Source organism: Marmota flaviventris, chromosome 14 (assembly GCF_047511675.1).
Source record: "Marmota flaviventris isolate mMarFla1 chromosome 14, mMarFla1.hap1, whole genome shotgun sequence".
In the NCBI taxonomy this organism is placed as follows: Eukaryota; Metazoa; Chordata; class Mammalia; order Rodentia; family Sciuridae; genus Marmota; species Marmota flaviventris.
The window spans coordinates 17,983,139-17,998,722 of NC_092511.1; the positions used below are offsets into that span (position 1 = coordinate 17,983,139).

The 15,584-nt window shown below is 42.1% G+C and overlaps 1 protein-coding gene across 6 annotated transcripts in view; it reads right to left on the minus strand.

The window, feature by feature from the left end:
* Window positions 1–15,584, minus strand: part of LOC114094668 (profilin-4) — a 17,688-nt gene continuing 2,104 nt past the window's right edge. For 2 of the 6 annotated variants that reach the window (XM_027937838.2, XM_027937837.2), the window contains exons 2-6: window positions 6,303–6,445; window positions 3,935–4,202; window positions 2,087–2,299; window positions 1,046–1,242; window positions 1–315 (exon numbers count right to left, since the gene is read on the minus strand). In XM_027937838.2, coding sequence (XP_027793639.2) covers window positions 133–315; window positions 1,046–1,242; window positions 2,087–2,299; window positions 3,935–4,202; window positions 6,303–6,440 — 999 coding nt within the window. In that variant the 5' untranslated portion in view covers window positions 6,441–6,445 and the 3' untranslated portion in view covers window positions 1–132. Of the gene's footprint in view, window positions 316–1,045; window positions 1,243–2,086; window positions 2,300–3,934; window positions 4,203–6,302; window positions 6,446–6,842; window positions 6,933–13,039; window positions 13,179–14,334; window positions 14,441–15,324; window positions 15,463–15,584 lie in introns of those variants that run through there. The other 4 variants (XM_027937835.2, XM_027937836.2, XM_027937839.2 and 1 more) reach the window with 4 other exon arrangements.

Consider the following 15,584-nt stretch of genomic DNA (forward strand, 5'->3'; position numbering starts at 1 on the left):
TTCAAGTCCATTCTTTATTTACTTAGACCAGCTTTACACGATCAATTGACGAGGAGGACTTGGGAGGAGCATTCTCTCCAAGTTCACTCTGGGAAAGCCCGGGGTGACGGGTATCCTGCATCGCCCCCTTCTTCACTGGGGCAATTCCAGGACGATTTTGCCCACGTTCTTGTTAGCCTGCATGTACTCATGGGCGGCTTGGATTTCAGCCATTGGGTAGACTCTGTCCAGCACTGGCAGGAGACGTTGGGGTCCCTCCTTGGAGAAATGGGGCAGAATTTGCTCTGTGAACGCTTTCACCAGCATTTGCTTGTACTAAGATAAAGAAAAGGAGACCATGAGTTTGGACAGAGGCTTTACCCAACCACTCCCTCTCCTGCTTAGCCTTAATGCCCTACCTACGTGTAAAAAAGCACATCTGCTCACTTCCCATTATGTAGCTGCATGCTCCCAAATGTGTAACCTCTGTACAATACCAGGTAAAGACTTAAGTTTGGAATAAAATAATAGTGTCACTGACAGCCTAAGAACTATTTTAAAATAAAGGTGTCATGCAAGAGGCAGACACAGACAGGACTCAGGTAGTGTCAGTGCAAAAGGAACGCTAAACTTCGCTCTCCCCTAGAGGTGTGAATCCCTATGGTGGGAGACATTCCCAAAGTTGGCATCTGTTAGAATATCATACAGAAAAAATGGTAGGAACATATAATCTATTGAAGCTAGGGACTTACTTGCCTGTTAAGCTTTCTTAGCACACCGAGAAGAGTTCTGCCTTTGAAAACAAAGTCTTGGAACTCTTAGAAGTCTTCCTAATGTGGTCAAAGCTTTGTCCGTTCTGTTAGAAAGTTATGTATACAAAGTACTAGCTACACTCTTTTCAAGATGCAGAAGCTTCTGTTGACTGATGTGAATTAGTTCTCTGAAACTATTTATCCACAAGGTGGCAGGTTTCTTTGTAGGCTTTCTATTCTGGGTGTAATGTAAACAAAGCACAATTTTCTGGGTTAAATAGATCAATCACATTTTCTTTTCATTCCTCACTCACCTTCTTGTCCCTATTTCTCAACCGACTAGTGATCAGACTTCCTCGTTTATAAAATAGCTTTGAAAACAGGGGCCCACTGACATCTTCTCCTCCCAACAGACCGTAGAGAATCCATCGACCATCAAGAGCCAGGCAGTTGACATTTTTCTCCCAGTAGGATCCTCCTATGCAGTCTAGAATAAGGTTCACTCCAGCACCTTCCATAGGAAACAGATTTGTATTATTAATCAGCCACAGAAAATTTGGAATTCAATTCCATGGTATGTTTGTAGATATATGGGTAAAAATAAATAGAGATGCAAGTGGTAAATGTATGTTAGAACTAGAAACATTGGTCATAGAAACATTGTTGTGAATAGAGTTTAGGTAATGAACTCTATCATAGCATGTATAATAGAGTTCATCTTTTCTGATCACTACCCACCATAAGAAGGAAATAGTACAACAATATAACTGGTATTTCCTCTCACCCAGGAGTGAACAAGAGCAGAACAGAGGAGAGCCACCTCAGGCTATAAGGCAGGCTAACATGGAAGTTATGCACTGAGACATCAGAATCACAGACTTCCTAACTTTGTTTTTATTGGTCCCTTTCTTCTCATATGAAAAATGAAAAGGGATTAGCAAAAAATATCCATATTTGGTCTTGGTATATAGACATAAACCCATCTATTCATCCATTTAGGAAGCTCCCACACAAGCCCTACTATGAGTGTACTCTGTCTTAGGCTTCTTGTTAACTCACTGAGGATTGGCTAGTTGGGAATAATAATCAGGATAATCTGCCTGATTATCCAGTTTCTAAAGTATGCATGAATCATATCACTCAAGAATGCACATGGAAAACATCTTAGACCTAAATAAGTACTGGCTGCCTGTCTCCCGTGGTCAAACACAAGAATACTAGAATTTGACCAGAGCAGCTGTAGTGTATTTAGCATAGGCAAGACTGATAGAGAGGACTAGCAGCCTTGGATCTGGTGAGGATTTTTGTTTAATCACCTCTGAAATTCCTGTTGAACTGTAGAAGCAGTTATTTACCTTTGGTAAATTTCAGTGTTGCTTCACAAAAATCCTGTTCTTTGTAATTGAATCCAGCAGCTGCTCCAAGCTTTTCTGCCATTTGAAGCTTGTTCTGGGATCCAGCTGTGACCAGAGGAATAGCACCAGCCATCCGGGTGAGTTGGATGGCAGCTGTGCCCACAGCACTTGCCCCTGCGTGGATTAGCACAGTTTCTCCAGCCTGTACATTTCCTGTGACAGAAACCACAGAAGCAATTCTACTTTCCAACTACTACATGTTCACACATAGGCATTCTACCATGATCACTTGACACTTGGACCAAATGCCTAATCTCTTGCTTTCTGAGCATATCAATAGTTCTTTTTTGTCTTATTCCCTCTGGTCAAAGTAGTAAATGACTTTTAGAAATAGGCTGTTAGTAGTAAATGACCTTTAGAAACTGGGCTGTAGCTCAGTGGTAGAGAGCCCGCCGTGCGCGTGTGAGGCACTGGGTTCGATTCTCAGCACCACATAAAAATAAATAAAGATATTGTGTCCAACTACAACTAAAAATATATATATATAAAATAAGGTTGTTAGCAGCCACATCCATAACCTCTGTTTTACTTATGAAATAACACCAAAATGCACATGTCTGACCTACTCAGTAAGAATAGCCACCATTCCCACTGACACCACCTGAAGCCAGTCCTTTAGTCTGAAACTGGCCTCCAAGTGGTCTTACATATCCAGGCACCACATAGAGGCACGAGGCTCTTTTTCCCAAAATGGAACTCTCATTATGATACTTCTTCCCCAAATGGAAAGTGGTTCTCCACTGGCTTGCCTTTGAGTCCAGGCAGCCTGGCATTCAAAACCACCACAATCTGTCTGCACAACAGTCACCTTCTCCTCTGAGTGGAGTAGCTGGCCTCACTCTTTTCAGCCACCTTGATGTGCTTTCTGTATATTACAATTCCACTCACACTTAAGTCCTCTTGTTCTCAAACCCACCTCTGACAACCCTTGCCCACTCCAACTTTTCCCATCTCAGTTAGAGACAGGCTACCTTTCCAAACTCTATGGTTGTTTGATTTTTGTGCACAGGTCCCAGGTAACACTGAGCTCTCTGATGGCAGGGATCAAGTTTTCTTAGGCTCCCTCACATGAGCTCTTGGCTGACCTCGGTGGGATTGAGGAGGAATAAACAAGGTAACTGACTGGCCCCTTCTGAGTTTTTTGTTTCTGCAGTGCTAGGTGTCAAACCCAGGAGTGGAGTATGTAAGGCAAGTGCTCTGCAGTGAGCTATGTCTCCAACCCCTTCTGATGCACTGGCTCAGCATGATTTTGAGGAGCCAGAACTGTTGCTGTGCACAGTGTTAAGATGTACACAAGCTGGGTGTGGTAGAGCATGCCTGTAATCCCAGTGACTCGGGAGGCTAAGGCAGGAGGATCACGAATTCAAAGCCAGCCTCAGCAACTTAGAGAGGCCCTAAGCAACTCAGCAAGATCCTGTCTCTAATTAAATATATATATATTTAATATATATATATATATATATACACACACACACACACACACACACGCACACACACACACATATACATACACATACGTGGGTCTGGGAATGTGGCTCAGTGGTTAAGTGCCTCTGGGTTCAATCCCTGGTACCAAAAAAAAAGATGTGCACAGGCCCTCTGTCTGCTGCTAACCATGATTCTGAGCCTCCACATCAAACCATTCTAACCTAGCTTGGGGATCCAGTGTTATTTCTGGTACAGCAGGGGAGGTAGGGCACTGGGGCTGGAGGACTAATGGAGTTTGAGGAGACTGATTCCTGGGGGAGCTGAGCCGTGTCTCATGGAGTGAGCAGGAGGCATCCTCACCCAAAAGATGTAACAGCTGGAAGGAGGTGAGCCAAACTTCTGGGATGGCAGCAGCCTGGTGCAGGGTCAGTCCCTCTGGGATGCTCATCAGGAGTTCTTCAGGGACAGTGACATACTGAGCCTGGCCCCCACCAGGCAGCAGAGCCATGGCTGGGTCCCCAATCTTCCAGTGCCCCTGGCAGCCAGGCCCCAGCTCTGACACATATCCTGATGCCTCAAGTCCTAAAATGCTGCTGGCTCCTGGGGGTGGGTGATACTGGCCCTGTCTCTGCAAAGAGAGGGACAGACAAGTTAAGTGGGTCTGATACAAGGGGTCAAGTATCAGCCCTCCTTGTTGTTGGAGGGAGAAGGTAGCTGTCTGCTTGGAGTTCAAGTATTGTCTTTTGGGATTGGAGAAAAGTTGGATAGTCTTTAAAAAAACAGTTGTTGTAAGGAACCTTATTAGAGATGGTCACTTAAAGTATTAACCCCAGAGAAAGCCATCCAAGATGATGTCTCCCTAGTTTCAGTCTCAGTCCAGCAGTCAGTGGGGCCCCAGAGGAAGGGTGAGGTTAGAGGTGGGCTGGCAAGTGGATTTTCTGCCATCTCAGCCCCGTGTCTCCTGCTCTGAACTTAGTTTGTATAATAAAGTGGGCTACCACAGGATCTTTTCTAGCTAGAAATTTTATCTTGCAGCAATGAATGTTATACAAACTAGCTTTCATGTTCTCTCTACCTGTGCAGGTGCTGGCCCACCTCTGTGGCACAGGACTTCAGCCAACAGCATGTGAGGCACTCAGTTTATGGCTGCTTGGCATAATCTGGGACCTTGGAGCCAAACAGGATCCAAACAAAGGAACCTGTGTCCCTCTGGTTTTACACTGGCTTGAGGTGCCTCTGGGTTCAATCCCTGGTACAAAAAAAAAAAAAAAAAAAAAAATGTGCACAGGCCCTCTGTCTGCTACCCATGATTCTGAACTTCCACATGAAACCATTCTAACCTAGCTTGGGGATCCAGTGTTATTTCTGGTACAGCAGGGGAGGTAGGGGAGGTAGCTTCTTCCTGTGCCCAAATGATTCCCTCTTTCTTGAAAGCAAGCTCTGTGGACTTTGGAGTCAAATGGATCTGGGTTTAAACTTTGTTTCTGCTCTTTTTTTTTTTTTCTTTCTTTCTTTCTTTTTTTTTGGTACTAGGGATTGAAACCAGGGGTTCAATCTGGGTTGAACTCAGATGTACTGAGCTACATCCCCGGACCCCCACCCCCACCCCCCTTTTTTTTTACTCTGAGATAGGGTTTCCCTAAATTGCTTAAGGCCTTGATTAGTTTCTGAAGCTGATCTCAAACTTGTGATCCTCCTGCTTCAGCCTCCCACTTCTCTGGGATTATAAGCATCATCACTGTACCCAACTTCTACTTTGTAATCTGTCATACAACAAATACTGCATGCTTCCTGGTGTCAAGCCCTGTGCTAGGCAAGGCAGATGGCTTCTGACCTGCTAGAACTCGCAGTATAGTGGGGGAAGACAGACTTTAAAGAAGTCAACAAATAAATATGTAAATACAGACTAAGGTAAGGTCTATAAACATAATGCCAAGCTACCTATGAAAGAAGGAGGCAGACAGCCAAAGAATGGTTGAGAGACAAAGGCAAACACTAAGCTCTGAGGCAGGAAGGATTGTGAAGGTGGCTGGATGGCTGTGGGGAGGGGAAGTAGCTCCAGCTGTGGTGCAGGATGTGCCGCCCTCCAAAGCTGCAGGTCCCCTGGGGGTAGGCCATTTCCATTTTATCCCAAGCGCATAGGGATCTTGGTCTGTTCCCTCAGTTGCCATTTGGAGAATGTACTGCAGAGGGCGCTGCAAGCGCTGGGGTAAGATGACTTTGGCCAGGACTCAGATCTTTTCAGAAGCGAAACGACGAACTGGCCTGATTTGAGATCTCTCGTGGAGGTGGAATCCACCGAGCAAGCTGATGAAATGGATGCAAGAGCAGAGAGAAACCAAATGAATCCCAGGTTTCTGGCTTAAGGCGCTTGCTGGCTATTCTTAGTTTCCTCATCGCTGACATGGAGACCAAAATACCTGTCTCCTTTGATAGTTGAGAGGGTTAAAGAAAAGAATCCACTTGCAAGTGTGGAGGCACCTGCAGCCACCAAACGAACCAGTTTCTTGCTGATTTCCATGCCGACGCTCTCAGCACACCCTCAGGTGGGGTTCTATGGGGTGTCCAAGGCCAGCTCAGTGAGGCATCGCGAGGGTTGCTGGAAGCCCTCGGGAATCTGATTAGAGGAGAACCCAAACCACCCATCTGGATACACCTGGCTCCACCTGCTGGAGGGTCAGTTCCTTATTCAGGCAGCTCTCCCATTACCATTCCCCAGCGACGATACCTGGAATAAGTCCGCGCGGTTCAGGGCACTGACAGCCACCTTCAGAAGGACTTCACCCTCCCCGGGGATCGGTTTGGGCACCTCCTTTATGTAGAGATTTTCTGGTCCCCCAGGATTGTCGAAGTACACAGCTAGCATTCTATCTGAGGAAAAATGGGGAAGAGGCAGGAGACTGAGACAGGTGTGAAAGAAGCCCCTTACTCAAATCAGGGTCACCTGACACCAGCCTCCCATGGCCTATTATGTCACTGCAGCTGCCTTATGTCTCACTACCTGTGACTTCCCTCCCTAAATTTCCAGCGGTTACGCATCCTGAGTCCTCTCCAGCATGAAGAGGACAAGTAATGCAGCTACTTGGTTTTGGAATTAAAGAAGTGGAGATTTAGCCAGTATGACATAATTTGTGGCCCAGGGTGTGGTGCAGTGCAGCCCCTGCAACTGCAACCAGTCCCTTTCCCTGAGATTCAGCCTGCCTTCCCAGGGAGTTGTACACTGTCCAGAGAGGAGGGGACAACAAGCTAAGAAGGAAGAGAGCCATACCTGAAGCCATCCTGCCAAGAGTGTTTCCCTCCTAGAATGGGGGTGCCTGGGCCTCACTTCCTAATATGGGTGCAACCTGCTGCAGCAGGCCCAGGTCAGGGAGGGACTTTGTTCTGGGCGGTCTGTTTGTTCATCTTAAGCAACCTGCATTACACCGTGAAGTTCTGCTGAGTCACCTTGAGACAGTAGTTTCTCTAGTTCCAAGACCTAGCTTGGTGGCCCGGTAGCTCAGTGGTGATGTTACTGCTGTTTACCAGTGAGGAGTCCTTGCTTCCCCAATGCTGAAGTATAACACCAGAGAAGCATGCCGAGGCAAGTGTAGAGTGGAAAGTAGAAGCTTTATTAAGGACAGCAGAAAAGACTTCTCCCCAGAGGAAGAAGGGGACTCAAGAGATGAAATCCATGGAGGGGGAAGTACTTCCCTTTTTTTATAGCTAAGGTTTATTTTTAGATTTCCTGCATTCCTGTCACTTGCATTTTTGTCCTTTGTTCTGTTATCTTGCAGTGATGGAATGTAGGTGGGGAAGGCCCAAAGGGTGGGAGACAGGTGGGCCAAAGGTGTAATCTGGCCAGGGACAGCTGCTTCATTAACATTTCCTTGGGAACATTTTCAATTCCCCTTTTCCCGGAATCCCTTCTCAATATGGCCTTCATTCTCGATTTTACCCTATATTAGACCTGATTTACGTAACTACACTAATTACCTATCTTTAAATCTGGCTTCAGTGATTCGTGGTCTGGAACAGCCTAAGGACTAACACTCTCCCTGGGGAAGCCAGAGAAATTCACTGTGGGTACCATACCAGCTTCTGTGCCTGCAGGACTTTCTCTGGGCTCCTCCTCCCCTGTCTCCATGGCATTTTACCCTGAGGCTGATCCAGCAAATCCCAAGACCCAGGATTTGGGAAGGCTCTGGGAGAGGGAAGGACTTGAAGTTGGCCTGTTGGCCCCTGGGTCTACCCCTGTTTAGCTACTTGCCATCTTCCTGGGCAACCATCCCCCATGACTCAGGGGCCAAGGTATTTCTTCTTAATCTGGTGGTGCTCTTCACACTTTTTAATTCTCATATAGACAAAAAGAATTTTCAAAAACTATGTGTTCCTTCTTATTGTTAGGTGGGTGGAGGTGACTTAGAACAAAGCAGGCAGCGTGGAAAAGAAACATCAATCAGGCACTGACAGAAATGCCTGTCAATCATCAGGACCTCCTGGCCAATCCTGGAGTTCAGCCAGCTCCCCTGACCAACTCCAGTGGGACAAGGACTCTAAAAACACCTTTTCCTGTCCCAAGCCCTTCCCTTCCTGCCTAAGCCCCCCCCCCAAGTCTCCAGTCCAGTCGAGCTCCCACATAGTTTCTCCTCAGACCCTTCTCCTGTCTACTCTGTCGGTCTGATGAGTTCCTCAGGGAAGTGATATCTCAATAAAATCTCCTTGGGTGGCCTTTTTAAATCTGCCTCCTTTGGTCACTGCCCGCCTCACCTGATCTTACACTTATATTTTTTAGGTTGATATCTAAAATGTTTCATCTTAAATAGTTGCCAAAGATATTGATTTCTGGTCATCAATACTGACATTTTAATTTCTTATATTATACTTTTGTTTTATTTTTGTTCTACATTTTTAAATTGGTGTATTATAGTTATACATACTGATGGGATTTGTTGTTACATATTCGTACATGCCGCCAATACCTATATAACAATATAATTCAACCAATATTAGTCCCCATCACTTTCCCCTTTCCTCCCCACCTCCTACCCTTTGGTCTCTTTCCTCTGGTGATCTCCCTTGGATTTTCATGAGATCCTGGCCCCCACCATTCTTTTCCTCTTTCTTCTCTAGCTTCTGCATATCAGAGAAAATACAGGACCCTTAACCTTCTGAGTTTGACTTGTTTAACATAATGGTCTCTAGGTTCACCCATTTTCCTTCAAATGACATAATTTCATTTTTCTTTTTATTTCACACTTTTAAATGTATAAAATGGAATCTGATTTCAGAGCAATTTGATTTGCAAGACTTCACTAAAGACTCAAAGAGGCTCTTCTTTAGCAGTTGGAAGTTTTATAATTTTATTTTTCTTGTAGTACCCATATTTTTATTCTGGTTTTCTCATAGAATTATATCCTGCTACATTTTGCTTTTTTTTTTTAAGCCAAGATATTGATATATTGCCTGGGCTGATCTTAAACTTGTAGGTTCAAGCAATCCTTGTGCCTCAGCCTCCTAAGAAGCTGGGATGGCAGGCATGTTCCACCATGCCAAGCTTTTACTGGTCAATCTTTTATTTATTTATTTGGTACCAGGAATTGAATCCAGGGGCACTCAAGCACTGAACCACATCCCCAGCCCCTCTTTTAAAAAAAATATTTCATTTAGAGACAGGGTCTTGCTGAGTTGCTTAAAAGGCCTCACACTAAGTTGTGAAGGCTGGTTTTGAACTCACAATCCTCCTGCCTCCGGCTCCCAAACAACTAGGATTAAAGGTATGTGCCATTGTACCTGGCCTACTGATCATTCTTTTTTTTAGTAGTAGCTGGACACAGTACCTTTATTTTATTTATTTATTTTTATGTGGTACTGAGTATAAAACCCAGTGCCTCACATGTGCTAGGCAAGTGTTATACAACTGAGCCACAACCCCAGCCCCCTGATCTTTTTTTTTTTTTAAGTTTTTTTCTTATTTTTTTTTAGAGAGAGAGAGAGAGAGAATTTTAATATTTATATATTTATTTTTTAGTTTTTGGCGGACACAACATCTTTGTTTGTATGTGGTGCTGAGGATCAAACCCAGGCCGCACGCATGCCAGGCGAGCGCGCTACCTCTTGAGCCACATCCCCAGCGCCCCCCATCATTCTTATCTTCAACAAAAATATGTATATAAACTGAAACTAATTTTAAAAAATTATTTCCTATAACCAGCAGATTCTAAAAGTTAAATTTCTTCTGTATTTATTTATCATTACAATATTAGTCTACAATTTATGAAAACATGTATTACTTTAAATATTAGTAATTATTAAACATAGAAAGTAAACAGATAGTCATATCTATAGTTATATAGTTATGACTATAGCAAATAGTTATTGCTACAATGGGACTGAGTTCAACATTAATTCTCTTCCAATATTTCATTTGAGTAGGCAAGCTCTGAGAAACCTAGTTTGCATAAATCAGATAAGAAATTCCATTATAGAAATGCCAGCTACTTCTTTGAATATCTGAGTTATATGATAAAAACTATATAATGATCTATCAAAAATTATTTTCAATGATCTATTAGCTGACAGCTTAATTAGGTCTTGCTCCAATTTAGTTAAAGGCAAAGACTTGGAAACCACCCAGTATGTAAAGGATTTGTTACTCAGTCAAAAGTGTCATTCAAGTTCTCAGTTTCTGGAATTATACCAATAAAGCTTTTTGAAGACTTATCATGATTATTAATTATATCTTTTTTTTTCCATTTAGTGCACCTTGTTTAAACTTACATACTCAGGAGGATTCAAAAAGTAAAAATGTTAATTCCAATATATTTTTTGCTATTTTATTGATCATATCTGTTTATCTTATCACATGCTTTAAATATATTTTCACTAATATCTTGGAGCTGCAGACATACATCATTTATAAAAAACATCTGTGGTGCACACCTGTAATTCCAGTGGCTCAGGAGGCTGAGGCAGGGGGGCTGCGAGTTCAAAGCCAGCCTCAGCAACTTAATGAGGCCCTAAGCAACTCAGTGAGACCCTGTCTCTAAATAAAATACAAAACAGGGCTGGGGATGTGGCTCAGTGGTTGAGTGCCCGAGTTTAATTCCCAGTACCAAAAAAAGAAAAAAAGAAAAGAAAAAAAAAATCTGTTGAAATTCTTATTGGAAAAGGACTGTCCTTTTTGTTATAAGAATCTCATAGGATTCTCTTTCACTTATGATGCTTTTTTTTCAGTACTGGTGATTGAATCCAGGGCCACTTTACCACTGAGCTACATTTCCAGTCCTTCTTTTTCCTTTTTCCTTCTTTCTGTTTTTTTAGACACAGTCTTGCTAAGTTTCTGAGAATAGCCTTGAACTTGCAATTCTCCTGCCTGGGCCTCTTGAGTCACTGGGATTATAAGAGAGCACCACCATGCCCAGCCATATGATGCATTTTTGAACAATAGAGAATGAAAAGGATATTACATTTTAAAATATTTGGAATTTTCCTTTCTTTTGGCACCCTACAATCCTTACATTGTAAGCTTTCATCCAAAATAAGAATCATGCAACTGAATTAACAAATGAATTGGACTAGTAGTAAGGCTGACCAAGAAAAAAAAATCTCTGGCTCTTAACACCCACACTCAGAAAAGGAATGATGCTGGAAATAAGTTCTTTGAAAGACTGTTACAACTGTTACACAACCTGAAAATGAGAGAATTTTATAAACACTAAAAAACACAATTTTCCCCAGCACACTGTCTTTGGAATTTGGAATATTGCACTTTGCTGCCTGTTGGTGTAAAGAACTGCAAAGGGTCTAAGATTTCATTTCAATCTATTTACCAAGGTTAGTAAGGTAGACCATATAACTATTTTACCAAGTTGAGGGGACAAAAAGAGTATTAAGGATGGAATGAAAATATAGTTCTGTGGTATAGCATTTGCCTAGCATGCATGAGACCCTGAGTTTGACCTTCAGCACTAGAAGAAAAAAAAAAAAAAGGATTAAGGCATTTCTGCATTTCCCTATCTTGGGAGGTCTAAGATGTACTCTTTCCAGGTACCAGGGCCTCCATGGCCATATAATTGGTATATCCCATCCCAGTTGCTATAACTACATTTTTCTCCAATCATGCCCTACTTGCACCCAGACATTTTATTTGGAAGGGTCAGACACGAGAGGGTCAGGGGTAGCTTTACAAAATTTAGGGACCCATTATATCCCCACTTGGCCCATGTATTATACAGTTAGAGGGACCTGGAAAGCAGCGTGCTCTTTAGATAGTCATTACCCTTATGATGTAGAATCATGCCAGTCCATGCTGGCTAATCAAGAATTAAGTTTGGGGGCTGGGGTTGTGGCTCTATGGCAGAGCGTTTGCCTAGCATGTGTTCGATTCTCAACACTGCATATATAAATAAAATAAAGGTCCATTGATAAGTTAAAAAAAAAAAAATTGTTTGAATTCCCTAGGTCTCTTCTGCCTTGGCCAGTGGTCTAAGTCATACCCTCCCTAGGGAACATCTGAAGAGTATACTAATAGTCTAGTTATACTAGTATACTAACCAGACTGTCCTGGGGTTGCCTTTTGGGGAAACAAAGATATATCATGTCCAGGAATGGTCAGGGTAAATCCAAAATTTTCAAAATGGTTCTATGACTCTTTAAATATCATTTTTAAAAGTTTTTTTTTTAAAGATGGACACAATATCTTTATTTATTTTATTTTTATGTGGTGCTGAGGATCAAACCCAGTGCCTCGCACATGTGCGAGGCAAGTGCTCTACCACTCAGCTATAACCCTAGCCTCTAACTTATCATTTTGATCATTATCCAGGAACTGACAAAGAAGAAGATGAATCCTTTCTTGGAAAGGCTGCATTCAGTGACCATTTTTTCTTATTAAGTAGTGTGGACTAGGATGCAGTGAGGGAAGTAGAGTCAGAAATCCCTGATTTTTTGAGAAGACCTGTACAATATTCAATAATACCAAATGTTTTCAGATGGAATATGGAATGTTCATCTAACACTTTGACTAGTGGCCCATTGCTGGGTGGCATTAAGTTCCCCCTTACTTCTAGATCCCACACTGGTGATGTAGACCAAAGGGATGTCACAAATGCAGTGAACTACATTATAGGAGAGGAATGTTGAGCTCAGGGACTCTACTTATTTTATAGCAAGCAATGACCAAGTTTGTTCTTTACCTTGAAGGGAAACATATCATTTTTTAAGGTTGCTTGCTGCAGTATCATTCTGAGTAGTCATCTAGATAAAGAGTGGTTAGGGCCTCGCATTCTTGGTCTATCTGGTGTTAGGAGTACAAGAGCCTCATAGAGAGAAAACTCCCAACAGTTTTCTCAGTGCTCTCACACTCCATGCCAATGGCCAAGACAAAAACAAAACTAACAATAAAGAAAAAGAAGTTAATCAAGTAATTCCAATCAAAGATAATCTATTGAAATAAGAAAAATTGCCCCCTTAACTCAGTCTTCTTTTTGGGTATCTTCTGCCTTGTGTTTTCCAACCACAAAATAAGACATTGTTTCTTTGGGATCTATAGTTTTCTTCTAAAATGAAAAAGTTGTCTTTTATAGTCCTCTTATGACTTAATATCCTTTTTTTCTTAGATAGTCTCCTGAAAGAAAACATAGCTTGGTAATTATTAATGAATAGTAAATTATCTAACCATATTATTTATTTAAACAATGTTGTGCCTACTATGTGCTAGGCCTGGAGACATAAGGATGACTGGATGGCTTTCCTTGCAAGACATGTCTACTATTTCAAAGGAGTGTTTATGTAATTTCAATAATTTTTTAAAAGAATTTGAAATTTAGAAGACTATAAAACACAGAACAGTTTGCTATTTACTAAGCTCAAATTTTGCCTTAGTTCTCTTAGATCTATATTAAAAATGTATAGACAAAGCCAGGTATAATGGTGCCCACCTGTAATCTCAGCTACTTGGGGAGATTGAGACAGGAGGATTGCAAGTTTGAGGCCAGTCTGGGAAACTTAGTGAGATTCTATATCAAAATAAAATTTTCAAACTGTTGGGGTGTTTGGGCTGGGGTTGTAGTTCAGTAGTAGAGCGCTTGCCTCGCCCATGTGAGGCACTGGGTTCGATCCTCAGCACCACATATAAATAAACAAATAAAATAAAGATATTGTGTCTACAACTACTACTACTAATAACAATAATAATAAAAACTGGTGGGGTGTAGCTCAGTGCTTGCCTAACGTGTGGGGCCCTGGGTTCAGTCCTCAGTACTGGGGGGGGCAGATATAGACATAGACGAGGAATGCTATGCACATCAACAAGGTGGCTACTTGGCTTCCAGTAACTTTCTATAAAAGGTTCCTTCAGAGAAGGTGGGCCAGCAGTTACTTATCTGCTTTTTAACCTGCTCCCTCATTCCACCCCTCCTCCATACCTGATTAATAATGGGATAAATCATATGACCCTGGACTTGTTAAGTCAGGGTCCTAAGAGAAATTAAGGGATAGGATGGGAGGCTTGGCCCTGATACCAGCCATGAAGGAGGTACTTTGTAACAGGATAGAATAAAGTTGAGTTGGAAGCAGAGACAAGAGTCCTAGCAGTGTTCCCATTCCTGGCATCTGCTTTGCCTGTGACTCAGTGACTATTTCAACAGTGATTCAACAGTCCCAATATCTTTTCTGTAAATTCCTCCTTTCTCCCCTACCTGGTTTGAATTGGGTCACTGTTACTTGTATTCAGAAGACCTGACACACAGGGACTAAAGTCAGGCGTGGGGAGGCAAACTTACCCAGTTTCTCTGTGGCTTCTACACAGACACTTGGATACATTCCCTCAATATAAGTGGCCACCAGAAGAAACAGATGGGTCTTCACAACAATCACACCTCTGTTGTCCTGGATAAAGAATAAAATAGAATGCCCTGCAAAGGTCCTAACCCAGTGGAACAACTGACATAACACAGAGGCAATACATCTTGGAATTCGTTGGCTCTGGGCTTGAATTCTAGCACCTCCATTTTCTGCTGCATGACTATGGAGGAATTATTTATCCTTTTAAAGCCTCAGTTGCTTTGCCTCCTCTGTAAAAGGAAACTATTTTGTTTAGAATGTGAAGTGTGCTGAACTCATAATATGAGACATCCAATGGACATGAATTTCATCTCCTGAATTCCTTATAGGTAAGAGAACACCAAGAGGTCCTAATAAAAAAAAAAATTTCAAAATCTGAAATTCTCCAAAGTTTTAAATACTAGAAGTGGAAAATTCCCCATGGACCTCATGTGACAGGTCACAGTACAGTTGCAGACACACTGAATATTTGTATACCATTACCTTTAGGCTATGTCTAGAAGGTTTATATAAAACAAATTTCATGATTAGATTTGGGTACCATTCCCAAGGGATCTTATATATCTGCAAATATCCCAAAATATGAAAGATTCTAAAATCTGCAACACTTCTGGTCTTAAGCGTTTATGATAAGAAATAATCAACTAGTATCATTTTGTTTTTTTAAGGAGGAAGAAGTAGAGTATGAAGATGGACTGTCCTGGAAAGAGAGAGTTCAGGCGAGCTTCAGTTGATAAAATCTGGAATGAATGCTTGTCGAACAAGGCTTTCTGATAGCACTTTCTTTCAGATATGCCTTCCTGGCACTAGACTGTTCGAGGCAGTGATGAGGTTAATCTGTTTTATGGAAATGTTCAGGAAGTACAAAGAAAATCAGAGTCAAATTCTTAAGCTTTTTACACAGCTGTCTTCAAATTTTGAACACTCACATTCTTAGCATAAAGAGAATAGTCATCTGCCCGGACACATTTATAATCCTTCTCCTTGAAATACAACCCTTCTCTGCGGGTTTGCAAAGAGTTTTTGGCAAATCCATTCACAAGTGTTCGGACATCACTCGGCATTAGCTGTGGAGGTTAAATAGACCAGGAGTTATCAAACTATGCCAGTAGCCACTGCCTGTTTGTGATCTGAAAGTTGGGGATGGTTCTTACATTTTTTAATGGTTGGGGGGAAAAAATCAAAAGAA